Here is a 14,655-nt window from a genome sequence, read left to right as displayed (position 1 = left end):
TGGGAGCTCCCCAGACTTGGGGTGAGTGATGGGAACATGGAGGTCTGTTGGCACCTTCCTTCTTTGTCTGGCTCCCCAGCTTTTCCCAGCATCCTCTCCTTACCACCCAGCAGCCCCATGGTGCTGCTCCCTCCAACACTATACAATGAGTGTGGATACGGATCTGGGCTTGCACTGTGAGAACTGGGGTTCCTTGGGGGTCTGCAGCGCCCCTCTTCCTATGGGGGGGGGAGGGGCGGGGGACTCACCTGCTGTTTGATTTTCCAGCTCGGCCTCCTCCAGGCACTGCCTGTGCTCTGTCTTGATCATTTGCAGGTAGTCACACATATCCCTCACATTGGCCCAGTCCCAGCCGCTCTGCGGGACAGAGGCAGGGAGAGGACCGTCAGCCTCGTCCATGGCCCACATCCACAAACTCCCAGGAACATGGGTCAAGCAAGTAAGGCCTGGTTACTGGACTGACCCGAGTTCCAGTCTGAACCCCAATCCCAACCTCGACTCAATCCCGATCCTCAGCCCAGGCCGAGGCCTGACCCTGACCTGGATCTTACCCAAAATGTGCTCATTGTCCCCAAAGCTTGGTCTGCCTTGAGGACCCTGTCATGGCTTCCTGGTGGCTCCCCAACCCTGCTGTGGTTATAACAGCTGTGTCTCTTTGAGGGTAGCACGGCCCACACAGGTGAGAGGGCCTCTCCTTGGAGCCCAGAGCTGGCCCACGGACTCTGCCATTGTCCAGCTTGGCGGGCACGCTGGGAGTCCTCTGTCCCGATCACAGTCCCTGTGACGGGCGGGGCCCGGCTAGTGCTACCTCATTACAGGGGTTAGACCCTGGCTGCATCTTCCCGCCTGTCCCCATCTGTGCTCAGTCCCCAGGTCACCAGCTAGGAAGGGCACACTAGCCCTCTTGCCAGACCTCAACTGCCTCCCTCTTAGCTTTTGAATAATTCAAGCTAAGTCAGACCTACTGCTGGGGGTGGGGGTGGGGAGGTTTAAGGAAGTAAGGGAAGCCCTCCCAGGATGGCTTGCCACCCACCAGGCCTCCTCTGCCTCTGGAAGGTGGGGAGAAGCTTGAGCTTTCTCAACCCCTCCCCTCCGCTCCCCTGCAGCCTACCTAGGGATCAGGGGTGGGGCCAGACCTGTGTGCCAGTGGAACATTGGCACTGGAGCCAACATGTAGGTAGGGGTGATGGGTGCCTAGGAACAGCCAGAAAATTCAGGTCTGGGGAGCCGTTGGGTGGGGAAGGCCTCCAGGGAGGAACAGCTGGGCTGGTGGCAGCTTCTGCCTGTCTCTTTGGCTTTAGGGAAGTGGCTGCTGCCCCTGGGAACCCCGTATCAGCTTCCTCATTTCTGCTTAGGGAGGAGAATGTCACAGTCCCAAACAGGGCATCAGGGGAGAGTCCAGCAAGACTGTGCCAGAATCAGATTCTCAGTGTGTCTTCCAGCTTGTCCTCCCCACCAGGGGACAAGGCCTCAGTTTCCCTGTAGGCTAAAAGGGCCTTAACTACCTCCCCAGATGACTGAAAGGGTTCTTTTTAAAAATATATATTTTATTGATTTTTTTTTTACAGCGAGGAAGGGAAGAGGAATAGAGAGTTAGAAACATTGATCAGCTGCCTCCTGCACACCCCCTATTGGGGATCGAGCCCGCAACCAAGGTACATGCCCTCGACCGGAATCGAACCTGGGACCCTTCAGTCTGCAGGCCGACGCTCTATCCACTGAGCCAAACCGGTCAGGGCTGAAAGGGTTCTTGTAGTGGGAAGACACAGATTGGAGGAGTTCCCCCTTATTTCCTTTCTTTAAGAGGGTCCCCATCTAGCCAGTAGGCACCAAGGGTGTGACTTTGACCACTGTTCTAAGTGAGTTGACCTCCCTGAGGGATAAGTGCCCTGGGTGCCAGTGAGCTACCTCTCCACTGCTGTTGGGAGGGGGGCGGTTCAAGCTGAAGCTTGACCACTCAGTGCCCAAGGGCCACATGGCTGAGTCCCTTCCCCCGCAATGGCTCTCATCCCCTGTTGAAGGCTTGGTGGAGCCTCATTGTCACAGAGGTCCCCGACTTTCCCAGTATAGCACCACAGCTGACCACGCCCAGGTCCGAAGGAAAGCCTCCTTGTCCAGGATGTCTTTCAGACTCCCCCGAATCCAGATCTCACTCGCCCACGTGCCACAGGCCTGGAGCCATAGTTTCCTTGGCTTCCACCTTGTACCATTCACTTTACCAGACAATTGGAGTAAAGACATTAGCTGGTCAGTCATTTAAAACTTGGCACATTGAAAGTAACACGGATCTGTTATGGAGAGGATGACGTTATTTGTATAACTTTCAAAGAAAGGATATGAGACTTCCAAGGAAATGCACTGTGATCCCTCTTTGGCGTCACGCACTTCCTCTCTTGCCCATAGGGTTGTTCAGATGAAACACTCCAGATGCTTTGTCCTAAGGGATCTGTGGCTGGCTCAGGCATGGGAAGAGGAGTGGCCAGATGGATCCCAGAGGTGGCCTCTGGAAGAGGAACCTGGGGACTGGCCACTCCAGGTTGTGTCCCACCATCTTGCTTGCTTGGAGTTCCCAAAGTCCCTTCTCGGTCCCATTGTCCACCAGCAACAGGGTGCCGTCTACCTTCTGGCCCCTTCCCAGCCTTGCCTGCCTCTCCTTCCCATTCCTACCTCTTATCTCCCACAACAGAGATGGTAGTGGATCTATTGTGGCTGCCTTCTACCATCCTTTACCCTCCTCTGGTGCCATGTCCTCATCTCCATCTGGGAAACCACCTTCTTTCCCTCTCCTAGTTCATGGGTTCTGATGATCGCTCTTCTAGGGAATCAACATGGGACCAGACTTGAGCCAGTCAGAGTATTCCTGGCCACAGTGTCTGGCACATGGCCCAAGTCAAAGCCAGGACGCTCATTCCTGGGACCCTGGATTAACCAATTAGCAAGTGGATTTGTTCTTTTCCACTGGACTGGAAACCTCAAGGGATGAAAGGGCTGGAGCTTCTACTACCATCTTGTTGCCAAGTGGAACACGATGTGGTAGGGCCTTGAGTGCCACACAGCTAAACGCAGAAGAGAGAGACGGAGAAACACTGGGCCCTCCTGACATGGTCGGCTTCCCTGGGCAGCCATGCCTGAACCCAGCCCTGCTTCCAGCAGCATGAATCAATACCTTTCTTTACAACTTGAGCCAGTTGAGTTTCTGTCTCGGTAACCTAAAGAGTCCAGACTTGAGCTCTGAGGACAGGACAAGGGATGCCCTCACTTGCTGGGCCCTCTTAAGCTAGGGTGTGGCTGTCTGACGAATAACATTTCTTTTCTCATCACTGAGGGCTTCAGAGGATTCTTGGTGACTTCTGCCCGCCATCGTAGGGTGGAAGGATGTTGGGTCAACTTCTCCAGCCAGTTCTGCTGCCCCCAGCAGCAGTCACAGAGCACTTCTGCACAGGGAAGTAGGAGCCCCCAGAGTAACCTTGATCCTGGGGTAGCTCAATAAAGTTGAAGTGGGGGAAGCTGTTTGGAAATGAGCTCTAACTTCACCACAATGTAGTTGAGTGCTGGGCCCCATCTGTAGAAGGGTAGAGGAAACAGGGACCCAAAGAGGGCTGAGGTCACCCAGCAAATGGACATTCCTAGAAGGGACCAAAATTTCTGACCATTAGTCTGGACTACATCAATCTTTCTCCACCATCTCGCCTTGGGCCATCTGGTCAACCATTGCCCTCTAGCCTTTATCACTGAGGAACGCAGGCAGACTTTGGACTTCCTCTTCCACTTATTTCCCTATTCTAAACATCCTCATTATCCCTCTGGAATCCAGACACACTAAATTGGAAAATTCCCAGCCGGATACAGGCAAGCCTGCTGATCCATGGAAGGGTTCCAGGGTAGGATAAGCTGGGGTGTGGACTTCATAGAGAATGGGTAGTAGAGGAGGGAGGGTCTTTGAGGATGTGTAGGAGGTGGATAATTAGAGGTGGAATAAGAACATTTCAGAAAGTAGGAGCTGTGTGTACAGAAGCATGGAGGCATGAAAATGCTTAAAACATTCAAGGTTGCAAGAAGCCTTGTGTGGCTGCAGCCATGGGGTATCAGGAGACAAGTTGGGAGATATTGACAGGGGCCAGGCTTCATCCATTCCTGCCTGGACTGGTACAGTAGTTTTCAGCCCCAATACCGACAACCTGAGGGATCTTAATAAAATGTGTATCCCCATCCTCATTCTCCTGCTTCAAATCTCTGGTGGTTCCTATGGCCTAGGAGTCACCACACTTCAAAATGCGTTCAAGGCCTGTATCTCTCAACTTGTCTCCTGATGCTCCATGTGGAGAAGAGAAAGCAGGGCTTTCCCAAGCCCTCACCCATTACTGTGCTGAGGTCCAAGAGAGCTTAGAGTCAGCCTGGCCTTGCAGTTGGGTTGAGGCTAGAGAGGTTCAGGACCTACGGGGTCTCCAACACCTTCCCTATGACAGGAGTACCTGAGCCCAGAAGAAGGGACCTAAGCAAGCGTGAGGGAGACCATAGCATCTCTTCAGTCCAGGTCCTCTGTGTCCCCTGCCATGGAGTTGGCTGGACGTGGGAGGTGACTGACAGAAAGTTGGCAGGAGAATCCCAACTCTCCGGTTGGGGCCAAGGATTAACCAAAGTTTGTTAATTCCATCGGCTCAGCTGAGGGCCCTCCTCTCTATCTCCACTTCGAGGGGCGTGGGAGAAACCCTGCCTTCTCTCCACGTGGTGTTCCTGAGATTTGGGGCAAAGGCTGTGGAGGGTGAAGGTGCTGGGAGTTGAAGCTGTTAAATACTAGGGGCTCAGAAAGACTGGGAGGGCCCAGCTCACCTGCTGTAGGCCATCCCCAGCTCCCTCAAGGGGAGCCTGAGACCATAGGCTTGAGTCAGAACCCCCAGCCTCATCCAGGCAGGAGGAGTCAAGGGAGTCAGAAGCAGTATGCTGGGGGAGCACTTCTGAGGAGCAGCTGGTCCCAGAGGCGACTACAATGCAGCAGGTTGGATTAGGTGAGACCGGAGAAAACTTCCTGCGTGCAAATCACCGAGCACTGGGAGCCACCGTGAATAAGGGGGCTTTTTCCTGCCGGGATGGGGGTGGTTGGTGGAGTCTGGTGATTGGGGAGTAGAGGGTAGGGGGCTCAGGAGTGGTCCCACTTACCATTCCCCCAATGCCATCTTATATCCCACATTTCTTTAAGCCCGCCCCAATTGAAATAATGGGGCAACAAAGAGTCACAGGGGAAAGCTGAGGATCCAGAGAGAAAGGCACATGGGAGCATCACCCAGCTTCCCAGGCTACCCCCTTCGTTTTGGCTTCTGTGTTTGAGTTGGTAAGGAGATGGAGGGGGAAGAGGAACAAGAAGAGAAAAGGGGGGGGGAAGTTTGGGGGGGCACACGGGTAGGTAAGGCAGAGAGCATGGAATGCAGAAGTCACAGAATAGAGGAGAATCACGCCGGCTTTGCAGAGGGCACGAGAAGAAGCTGAAATCAGACCTCCTCTTAGTGGGAAGGGGCACAAGGGAGACTTTGGGGGGGGGGGGGGACTAGAGGAAGTGCCATCAGTTGATCTGGGTGGTGGCTACACAGATACACACATGCGTGACAATGCCCGAGCTGTCACTTCATATTTGTGCATCTTACGAATTAAAAACTATCTTGAAAGGCCCGGGGCAGCACGCGGCCTCCACAGGCACTTGGAAGAAGCAGTTCCTCTTAGGGAGACAGCAGAACCCCGTTAGGGCCACAGGGTCTGGGATGCCACTGTCTGCCACTTCCTGGGTGGTGACCTCAGGCAAGGTATCCCAGCTCACCTGCTAATGGGGACAAGGACAGCACCGCCTACTTCCAGGGTTGTGTCGAGGGTCACATGTAAAGTACGCTGGGGGACCACCAAGAAGTTAGCAGCAACTACCAAAATGCCAGGCCAGCCCCTCGTGCCAGACTGGCCTTCCCGGGACCCCAGCCTGGCCACAGCCTGAATGCCCTGCACAGGCGCAGGCAGTCCGAGCGCCCCACCCACGGACAAGTGGCAGCTGCGCTAGCAGCGGTTTCCAGGCTGGCAGTTCCCCTCACCCCCCACTGCAGTCATTCCTCTCCCCGGCCCTGTATTTTCACATCCTTCAGCCAGTGGTCGGAACCTTCCCCTCTCTGCAAATCCATATTTTGCCAGGCACACTTCCCCCTGGGGGAGGCTGAGCTCTGGCTGGTAGGAGAGTGGAATGAGAACGAGTGTGTGTGGAGCAGGCAGTAAGGAAGAGGTGGAGACAGAGATGCAGGTGTGGGCTTGGGGCCAGCAAGAACTTTCCAAAGCTCGGGGTGGTACCAGGACAAGGGCTCCTGCTACTAGAGAATGCAAGCAAAGGCGTTCAGCGTGGGGTTCAGCCTGGGCCCAGCCAAGGGTTTTTCTTGCAAGGTCTACTTAGGGGCACAAGTCCTTCAGGATTTCTTTGCAGAGGATCACAGTGGCTTCCCGAAGCAGGGGGCAGCGGGACTCCGTTTTAAATCCCTGCCCCTTGAAAATCATCTTGGGCACCCTTAGGACACCCTCAGTGTACAAGCATCACGCCTGTGGGTGCTGCTGGCGTGGGGGCCACCTGCAGTGGGCTGGGCACCAGCACAGGGAGCCACAAGGTTGTGAGTCCTCGAGATACCAACACCGGGGTTGGTGGTGACCTCCTTTCCTCCTCTGATGACTCACTGAGCAGGAAGAACTTGCTTCTAAGATAGTAAGAGGCGCGTCCTGAGAGACAGGGACCCTCACATCAGGAGCCACATGAAAAGGGGGTCCATATAAAGAAGGACCCTGTCCAGGGAAGCCCCTCGCTCAAGGCTCACACACCCTGCAGCTTTCTCTGCAGTCCCAACATGACACAGGCAGGAAAGCTCTCTGCAATGAGCCCAAACCCCCGGATAATATTGATGCTTGATTCAGTGGTTCCTGGAGAGATCTGAATATTAGATCTTAAGGAACCCTGTTCTTTTTGTGAGTTGTGCTGATGGTATCATAGTTACAGAGGAAAATGTCCTTTGGTTTTCGAGATTCATTGTAAAATAATTTGGGGTAAAAGGTCATGATGTCCATAATTTATCTTAAAAATACTTCAGCCAAAAAAACAACAACAAAAAAACCCCAAATGATGCAAATATGAATTGTTAAGGCTAACAATGGTCAAACCTAGGAATTGGGAGGGATGAGTGCTAGAAATTCATCTGCTGCCACCTTTCTGATGTCACTGAAAGAAATGGGTATTTTCATGTTTGCTATACTAGTCTCTACATTTTTAGGTGTGTTTGAAAATTTCCAAAATAAAAACCAAGTTTCATTCTTTTTCTGAACTGTGTCTCAGGTATGCGAGGGTTTTCACATACTGCACAATTTCCCATGTGCAGTGACAACTGCGTTGTGTAGTGGAGTCACACAGGGGAGGCTGGAGTCTGGGAGGTTGAGCAAGAGGGGCAGGGAGAAAGGGATGGGGCTTTGTCTCTAGCTCCTGGCCCTATTCCTGCATCCACAGCCAGAGGGACCGCAGTGAGGAGATTGGGCAGGTGGCAGTGCTGCCCAAGCTGGACTGCCACTGAGAATGCCCACCATGTGAGGAAGCCCATCGCCTGTCACCCAGCCCTCCCCTACCTTGGTTTGGAGTTTCACCGCCCCCCCATCCTAACAGTTTAGCCCTCTTATGAGTATACCCCATTTCCACGACTCCCACCTGCCCTGGGGACCCCTGGAGGGCCTGGGCAGCTGTGGATAGTCCCTAAGAACCTAGAAGTAGATGGCTGGGGCAGCATGCCTATGGCGAGGTGAGGCCTTCAGGATCAGGTGGCCTGCTACCTGCCTCACAGATGAGTTAGAGGAGCCAAGCCTCCCCCAACCCCTGAGCCATTCCAGCCTCTGGGGGGATCTAGGGGCTTCCTCCTTCTTCTGGAGTCAGGCCCATTGGCTCAGCCAACTGAGGCTGTTTCATGATTTCAGGTGGAAGGTTGGCCTCTTTCGTGGAACTCCTCCAGGGAGCCTTCCCTGACTGCTCCTCTCGGAGACCCGGTTTTGGGAGACTGCACCCCCCACCCACCAGAACTCTTCTTCCTAGGTCACTAGCTCTGCTCTTCCCCACCAGCCTGGGAATCTTCCCAGGTTAAGACCTGGGTCTGCCCCTCCTCTGTGGCACCCCTCCCCACACCTTTCGGCTGGGCATTGCCCAGAGTCGTTCTGCTATGAGTGAGGAGCCCCTGTGCCTGCTGTCTGGGGGGTAGGGGCAGTGGAAGCCTGACGGGTGGCCTTGGGGTGGACTTCCTCCTCTGAGACCCGGGAAGTTTTCTTCCCCTGTTCAGAGGTTTCCGCTTCCCAGGCTGAGGTCAGGGCACCATAAACAAATGTGATAAGGCCTTGGGCCTTCAAACTGAACTTTGCAGCTGCCACTTTATGGCTCTGATAACGTTAGCGCCCTCCCCCCCCCCCCCCCCGCCCCCCATCGAGTCTGGCTGGAGCAGAATTGCCTGATGTCCATTCAGTGCAGGAGCAAATAGCTGATGGGGAGAAAAGGGAACTAGGGCCTCTCACTCCAGCCTGTCCTCACTCAGTCCTGGCTGAGTCCCTTCTCCTCCCTATGTGGGCCTAGCCTTGCACTGGGCTGTGGGGGACAGGGGAGGAGAAAGACCTCAGCCCTTGATCCCATAGGATGGTCAGAAGAGCCCAGGCTGGGAGGTGGGGAGGGCTGAAGGGTGGGGTCAGAGGTGGGAGGGCTGAGTGGGCTGGAGCAATCAGGGAAGGCTGTCTGGAGGAGGAGCTGGTGTTGGGTACAAAGTGAATAAGATGTGGAAAGACAGGGGAGGGAAGGCATTGGAGGAGCCAGACTTGGATGTCTCAGGAGGTGGGGGCAGACGTGGCCTAGCATGATAGAAGGCCTCGTTAAAACCACTCTTCACCTGGGCTGAGAAGCCTCCAGGGATGAGGGAACCAGCACCAGTGGTGGTCCCAAGATTCCTGGCCCATCCAAGGAGAATTTGAGTGGTCGGAGCCCAGCGTTGTAAGAGCCAAAGGGTTGTTGGTCATGTCTGGAGGCTTCATAATACGGAGGGGCTGTAAGCGGTACGAGAGCTGTGGCTTCCGGTCCTGAACCTGGTAGGGCGTTGAGTGCTCAGGAGGCGGGTCTCATGGCTGGCAGTGGGAGGAAGGGAAGCTCTGGTCAATGGTCATACGGTCTGCTCCCAAGACAGGCAATGAGCTCCCTGTCCCCAGGGTGTGCAAGACATCAGCTAGATGGAAACACAGATTCCTGTCCTGGTGGAGGTGACAGTAAGGGAGGTCATCATGAGATAGAAGAGATTAGATCAGCATACTCCACCTACCCACCAGGCAACCTGGAGCTGGTGTTGCCAGACCTGGAACCCACTTGGGCCTCAGGCCCTGCACAAGCAGCAACCCCCGATTCCTCAAGTCCTGGGGTAGGGGGAGAGAGAAAATCAACCTCAGCCCAGGTCGGATCGGGAGGGGACAGGTGTGGCTCCAGTGTCTTTGGGCCTCACTTTGCCCATTGGTAATATGGGCTTGAGTAGATTTATTGTCTTGAGTTCTCTCTTGGTGTTAGAGGGAGATGATCCATGTGTCTCCTGCCTCAACTAGGATCTGGCAGCCGAGGTGAGCCACCCACAGACACACACGAGCACACCCACACATGAGGCATGCTGGCACACATCAGGGGCACACGCATCCCCATGGTGATGAAGCAGAAGTGACAGGAAGAGGGAGACCACCGCTTGTTGGCTGTATGCTCCCAGCTCAGCCTTCCCCATGCCCGTGGCTAGTCCTTCCTGGTAAACACCCCCACCCCTCATCGCCCACCACCTTCCCCCTTTGGCTCCCTACCTTTCACCTCTGCTCAGTGAGAAGGCACTGGAAAGGTCAGCTGGTCACCCACCTGGTCCCCAAAGCGCCTTCCCAGGTCCTGGGTTCCCCAGCGCTAGATCTGGGCTGAGACGTCACTCCTCCACGTAACACACAACGCCCCGCAGACGCCTCTACATTGGCACCGCACACACGCAGCCTCCCTTCCACCCACCGTCTACCAGACCGCCCATTGCAATCGGCCACGGCCCCAGCTGAGCTCCCCACTCCACGCGCACCCGCAGCCACAACACAGAAGACGAGTGTGGCGCCCGCTCGCATCCACCGCCCTCCGCCGGCGTCCCGGCGTCCCGCTCGGCGCGCGGAGCGGGCTCCGGGCGGTGCGGTGAGGGACTCGGTGCGCCGGGGACCACTCCCCTCCGGCCCAGGCACGGTCCGAGGCGGAGCCGGGAGGCGAGACCCCGTGCTCCGAGCCCTGACTCCCCTCGCCCCGGCGGGCGCACCCGCAGCCCGTCTCCCGCCGCCCCCACTCCACACCCAGCTGCCAGGATTTCGGGTGGCCCGGCGGGCACTCACCGCGGGGCGGAGGGCGCAGGCGAGGGCGCCCGCCAGCAGGCAGAGCCGCAGGGCCGGCAGCGGGCGCCGGGGGCGCATGGTCCGCCCAGAGCCGAGCCCGGGCGGCCCCGCGCCGGCAACGGGCGGGCGGGCGGGCGGAGCACCGCGGTCGACGGCGGGAACCGGGCTGAGTGACGCTGGCACGAGGGCCCCGCGCAAAGAGACGCTGCTCCGGGCTGGGGGCGGGACCCGGGGGCTCGCCTGACGGGCGGCGCGTGCAGCCAATGGCTCGGCAGGGGCGTGGCCGCCGCGCAGGTGTGGGGGGGGGGGCTGGGGCACCCTGCGAGTCGGGTGTCCCCGGGTTCCCTCTGCCAGTCCCGGGTCTCTGCGCTTCCACCGGCCTTCGCCCCCTCGGACTGCGTCCCGGGAGTCTCGAGACCCTAATACCCTCCCTCTTCTCTGGCTGGCGGCCATGCCCCCTCGGGGCGCCCCTCTGCCCCGCCCCGGGGCGCTGAGCCCGTCCACCTTCAGAGCCACCTCCTGGCGGCCCCGCCGCGGGTCTCCCCGTCCCGCTCTTGCGTCTCGGAGGGCTGGTGCGGACGGGCCGCGAGACGGGCCGGGCCGCTTCTTACTCACCAGGCTGCCGCTGCCCGCGGCGCGGCCCGCGTCGGGTCGGAGGAGCTGGTGCGCGCGGTTTGCTCCATTTCTACCAGCCCCACCTGACCCGCGCGCCCGACCGGCCGGGCTAGGGCCAGCCGGGGCGCCAGGGAGGCCCGCCGCTGGGCTCCTCGGTGCTGTCCCTGAGCCGGACGGCCTGGCAGGGCGCACTGGGCACCGGCTGTCGGGCTGCAGTGAAGGCGGCGCGTCCGCGCCCTCGCACATTTCGGCGGGGCCACGCCGGAGGGCGGCTGGGCTGAGCTCCAGCGCCTCCACGCGGGGAGGGAAGGTCTGCTCCCAGCGCTCGGGCCCAGGCTCCGCGCAACCGACTACAACCAGAGACCTCCTCCCTCTCCTCCTGCCTGCCCGCCCTCCCTATTTTCCAGCCCAGGAAACGGGTCCAGAGAAAGGTCGGGGCCTGGGCCTCCTGCCTCCGGGGCCTCGCTTCCAAGGCTCCGCGGGCCGGCCGCGGGGTGGCATCGGGCCGGCCGCCTCCACCGCGAGTCCTCCGGGCTCAGTTGATTTGCGCCAGGAGCGCGTCTTCTTGGGGACCAAGCGCAGGTGACAGCTCTGCCTTCTTTCCGAGGAATCGAGACCACGCAATCGAGACTGGTGGTGGTCGAGGGGACAGGTGGCTGGTAAATAGATGGGGGGTGGGGGGGTGGGGGCAGCGAGTGCGTCAGGGTTCCCCCAGGACCCGCCCAGGCTTCGCTCCCCACAGCGCGGGGAAACTCGGGCTGCTGACCTTCGGGGGTGGGATGGAGTTGGGGATCAGGGAAGAGCCGGAAGGGATGAGGGCCCGGCCCCTCTCATTTCGGTTTATTTGCTTTCTGCCTTCCCTCCCTTCCCTGCCTCCCTTCCACTCCCCTCTCTTCCCACTTCCTCCTTCCCTTCCTCGCACAGGCATTCATAACTCGCCGTGTGCCACGCTGTGCCGTGCTGTGCCGGGGCGCAGGGGTGGGTAAGGCAGGGGCGCCTCTTGTTGGAGGAGGACCTGGGCAGCTATTGTCCTCCCCACAGTTTCCACTTCCTTCCAGATATGCTCAGCAAGCCTGGGCATAGGCCCCTCCCTCCCAGGTATGGGAACTGGGTGTGGCCTTGGGTCTGCGGGGAGGCGGGGGGGGGGGGGGGGGGGACCCCCAGCCACATCCTCCGCCATCCCCACTTCTGGGGCTCAGTTTAGGCTCGGGGGCCAGGGGTCTTTGCTCCCCCTTGCGAGGCTGACAGTCCCTCTTCTCAGGCCTCAGCTCTCAGCAGGACACTGGAGTCATGTCCGCATTCTGGGGAATTGCCTCTCCTGGCACCGTGTCCTCGAGTCCCAGATGAATGGCAAACCCAAGGGCTCTCATAAACCCACTCCACACACACACACACACACACACACACACACACACACACACACACACACTCCCCCCTCCCCCCTATGCTGAAATCCCACCATCAGTGCTTGCCTCCGGGGGTGTGGAGGTTCTGCTCTCTCTCTGAGGACAGGGCGAGGTGAGGGGTGAGGATTGGGGGACAGCAGGGAGCCAGACCCCCCCTTTGGGACGTGACCTTGTGGGGAGGAGGAGAATCTTAGGCTCCCGGTAGGGGGTAGGTTGCCTCTCCTTTTGTTCTGGAGGATGGTCCACAAGATCCCCGTCCTTAGCTCAGGATGCTAGAGCAGGCTGCAGGCTGCAGGCGGCGGGAGTGAGTGACAGTGAAACCGGACAACAGATGGGTCCGGGCTGCCTGTCACTACTTGAGCCACTTAAGCAGAGACAAGGTTGAATAATGTATGAGCATTTGTTGCAATAATGCCGGCAGTATGGGAGAGCAGCAGGTCATCCGCTAAAATCTGCTCTACCTCCTCCCCACCCCCCAAAAGTCTGCTGTTTCTATTGGGTAGAAGGACAAAGATTACACAGGGAAGTAGACAAGAGGAATAAAATGGGTATTCCAGGCAATGGGAAGTAGGCAAAAGGAAGAAAAATGGTATAATGGTTAAAGATTACAGGCAATGCAGGCTGGGGGTTGCAAAGGACGGACTCCATTGTTTGGGCAACAAGGTTAATCTTTCCAGGATGATACAGTTCTCGGATAAGGAGCATGGACCGAATTCCCAGGTTAACTCCCAGGTCCGGGGTACAGCTCCCAGCCAGGTCAGAATGTGCCTTCTTTAATCAGAACCAAACAATCACGGTTAACAGAGCATGACTAACATTTCTTATAACTATAGCTAGTCCCCACCGTTCCATTTCTCCCCGCTGCCCCTAACAGCAGGGCGCCTGGATGCCCAGGCTGTTCCCCGGCTCCCAGGAAGGAAGGGGGGCCCCCCCGAGGGAGAATATTTTCCTGCAGATCCTTTGCAGTGAAAATGACTTCTTTGTTCTGTCAGAGGGAGACCCGCCCTTCCTTACCTAAAGGCACTGACACAAAATTAGAAGCGAGAGAAAACAAGCGAAAACAAACAAACCCCTAAAAAACTCAGCCAAGGCTACCCTGGACTGCGCTTCAGCTGGTTGTTGCCGAATGCTCAGTCCTGTGTCCTGAAGCCCTGGGGGTTCAGCTGTGGCCCACCCTGAGGAGGCAGGGGTGGGGTTGGGGAGGGGGGATCTGAGGAGGAGAAGCTAGCCAAGCGATTCACCTGTCAGGGGGGATGGGAAGGCTTCTGGGTGGCGGGCAGAGGGACTTCAGAATCCACAGGTGGATGGGAAGCAGTGATAGGATCTCTGTTCCCACCCCCACTCAATCGCTCTGGCTTGGGGAGGGGCAGCGCCACACCCTGCTCTCTATTCCCCCCATGCCCTCTTGCGTGGGCTCCTCCCAGGAATATGCTGTTCTGAGGCCTCTCTTCCTGGATCCCTGGAACGGGTCCCCAGGCTCTGCCCCCCCCCCCCCACCTTGCTTCGGGATTTGAGAATGGCGTGGGTGCAGAGGTGGAGGGGAAGAGAGAGGCAGTTACTTGCCATCCTCCGTGACATGAGTACAGGCACGACAAGCAAGTCAGGAATGGATCTGTAGTTACTCACTTGGAGCCTGCCTGGCTTCCGGGCTGCCTGCCTCACTCCTGCAGGGGGGCCACCCTTGCCTCCCCCAGTCCTTCAGCAGCACCCTGAGTCATCACTCACTCTTCCCAGGCTCCCAGCTCAGGAACTCAATGGTGGTAGCCAACTTCTGCTGTGGAGTGGGGAGGGCAGCTGGCCCAGGCCACTCAGTGGATAGAGCATCGGCCTGAGGACCGAAGGGTCCCAGGTTAGATTCTGGTCAAGAGCATGTACCTGGGTTGCGGGCACATCCCCAGGAGGGGGTGTGCAGGAGGCAGCTGATCGATGTCTCTCTCCCATCGATGTTTCTAACTCTCTATCCCTCTCCCTTCCTCTCTGTAAAAAATCAATAAAATATATATATTTTTTAAAAGAAAGAAAAGTTCTGTCCGTCCCTCTGGACCGGCACGCAGTGGGTAGCATCCTTCTTCCTCACGTATCAACGTCTTCACTTACACTGCCAGGCCTGGTGACGGGCACTGGAGATGTCACGGTGACTTAGACACGGGCTGCCCCTCCAGGGGAGCCTAGCACTGCTTGAGGGGGGCACTGGGCGGGTGGGGGGCAGGGCGGTGGG

General features: G+C 57.8%; 1 protein-coding gene across 3 annotated transcripts in view; it reads right to left on the bottom strand.

The window, feature by feature from the left end:
* The window catches only part of VIPR1 (vasoactive intestinal peptide receptor 1), a 28,968-nt gene extending 18,084 nt beyond the window's left edge, over positions 1-10,884 (bottom strand). Inside the window, exons 1-2 of one of the 3 annotated variants that reach the window (XM_059664489.1) lie at positions 10,417-10,627; positions 249-357 (exon numbers count right to left, since the gene is read on the bottom strand). In XM_059664489.1, coding sequence (XP_059520472.1) covers positions 249-357; positions 10,417-10,494 — 187 coding nt within the window. In that variant the 5' untranslated portion in view covers positions 10,495-10,627. Of the gene's footprint in view, positions 1-248; positions 358-10,416 lie in introns of all 3 variants that reach the window. The other 2 variants (XM_059664490.1, XM_059664491.1) reach the window with 2 other exon arrangements.
* Between the last annotated feature and the right edge of the window lie 3,771 nt (positions 10,885-14,655).

The sequence above is a fragment of the Myotis daubentonii genome, chromosome 14, assembly GCF_963259705.1.
Source record: "Myotis daubentonii chromosome 14, mMyoDau2.1, whole genome shotgun sequence".
NCBI classification, from domain to species: domain Eukaryota; kingdom Metazoa; phylum Chordata; class Mammalia; order Chiroptera; family Vespertilionidae; genus Myotis; species Myotis daubentonii.
This window is presented reverse-complemented; position numbering and strand designations above follow the sequence as displayed.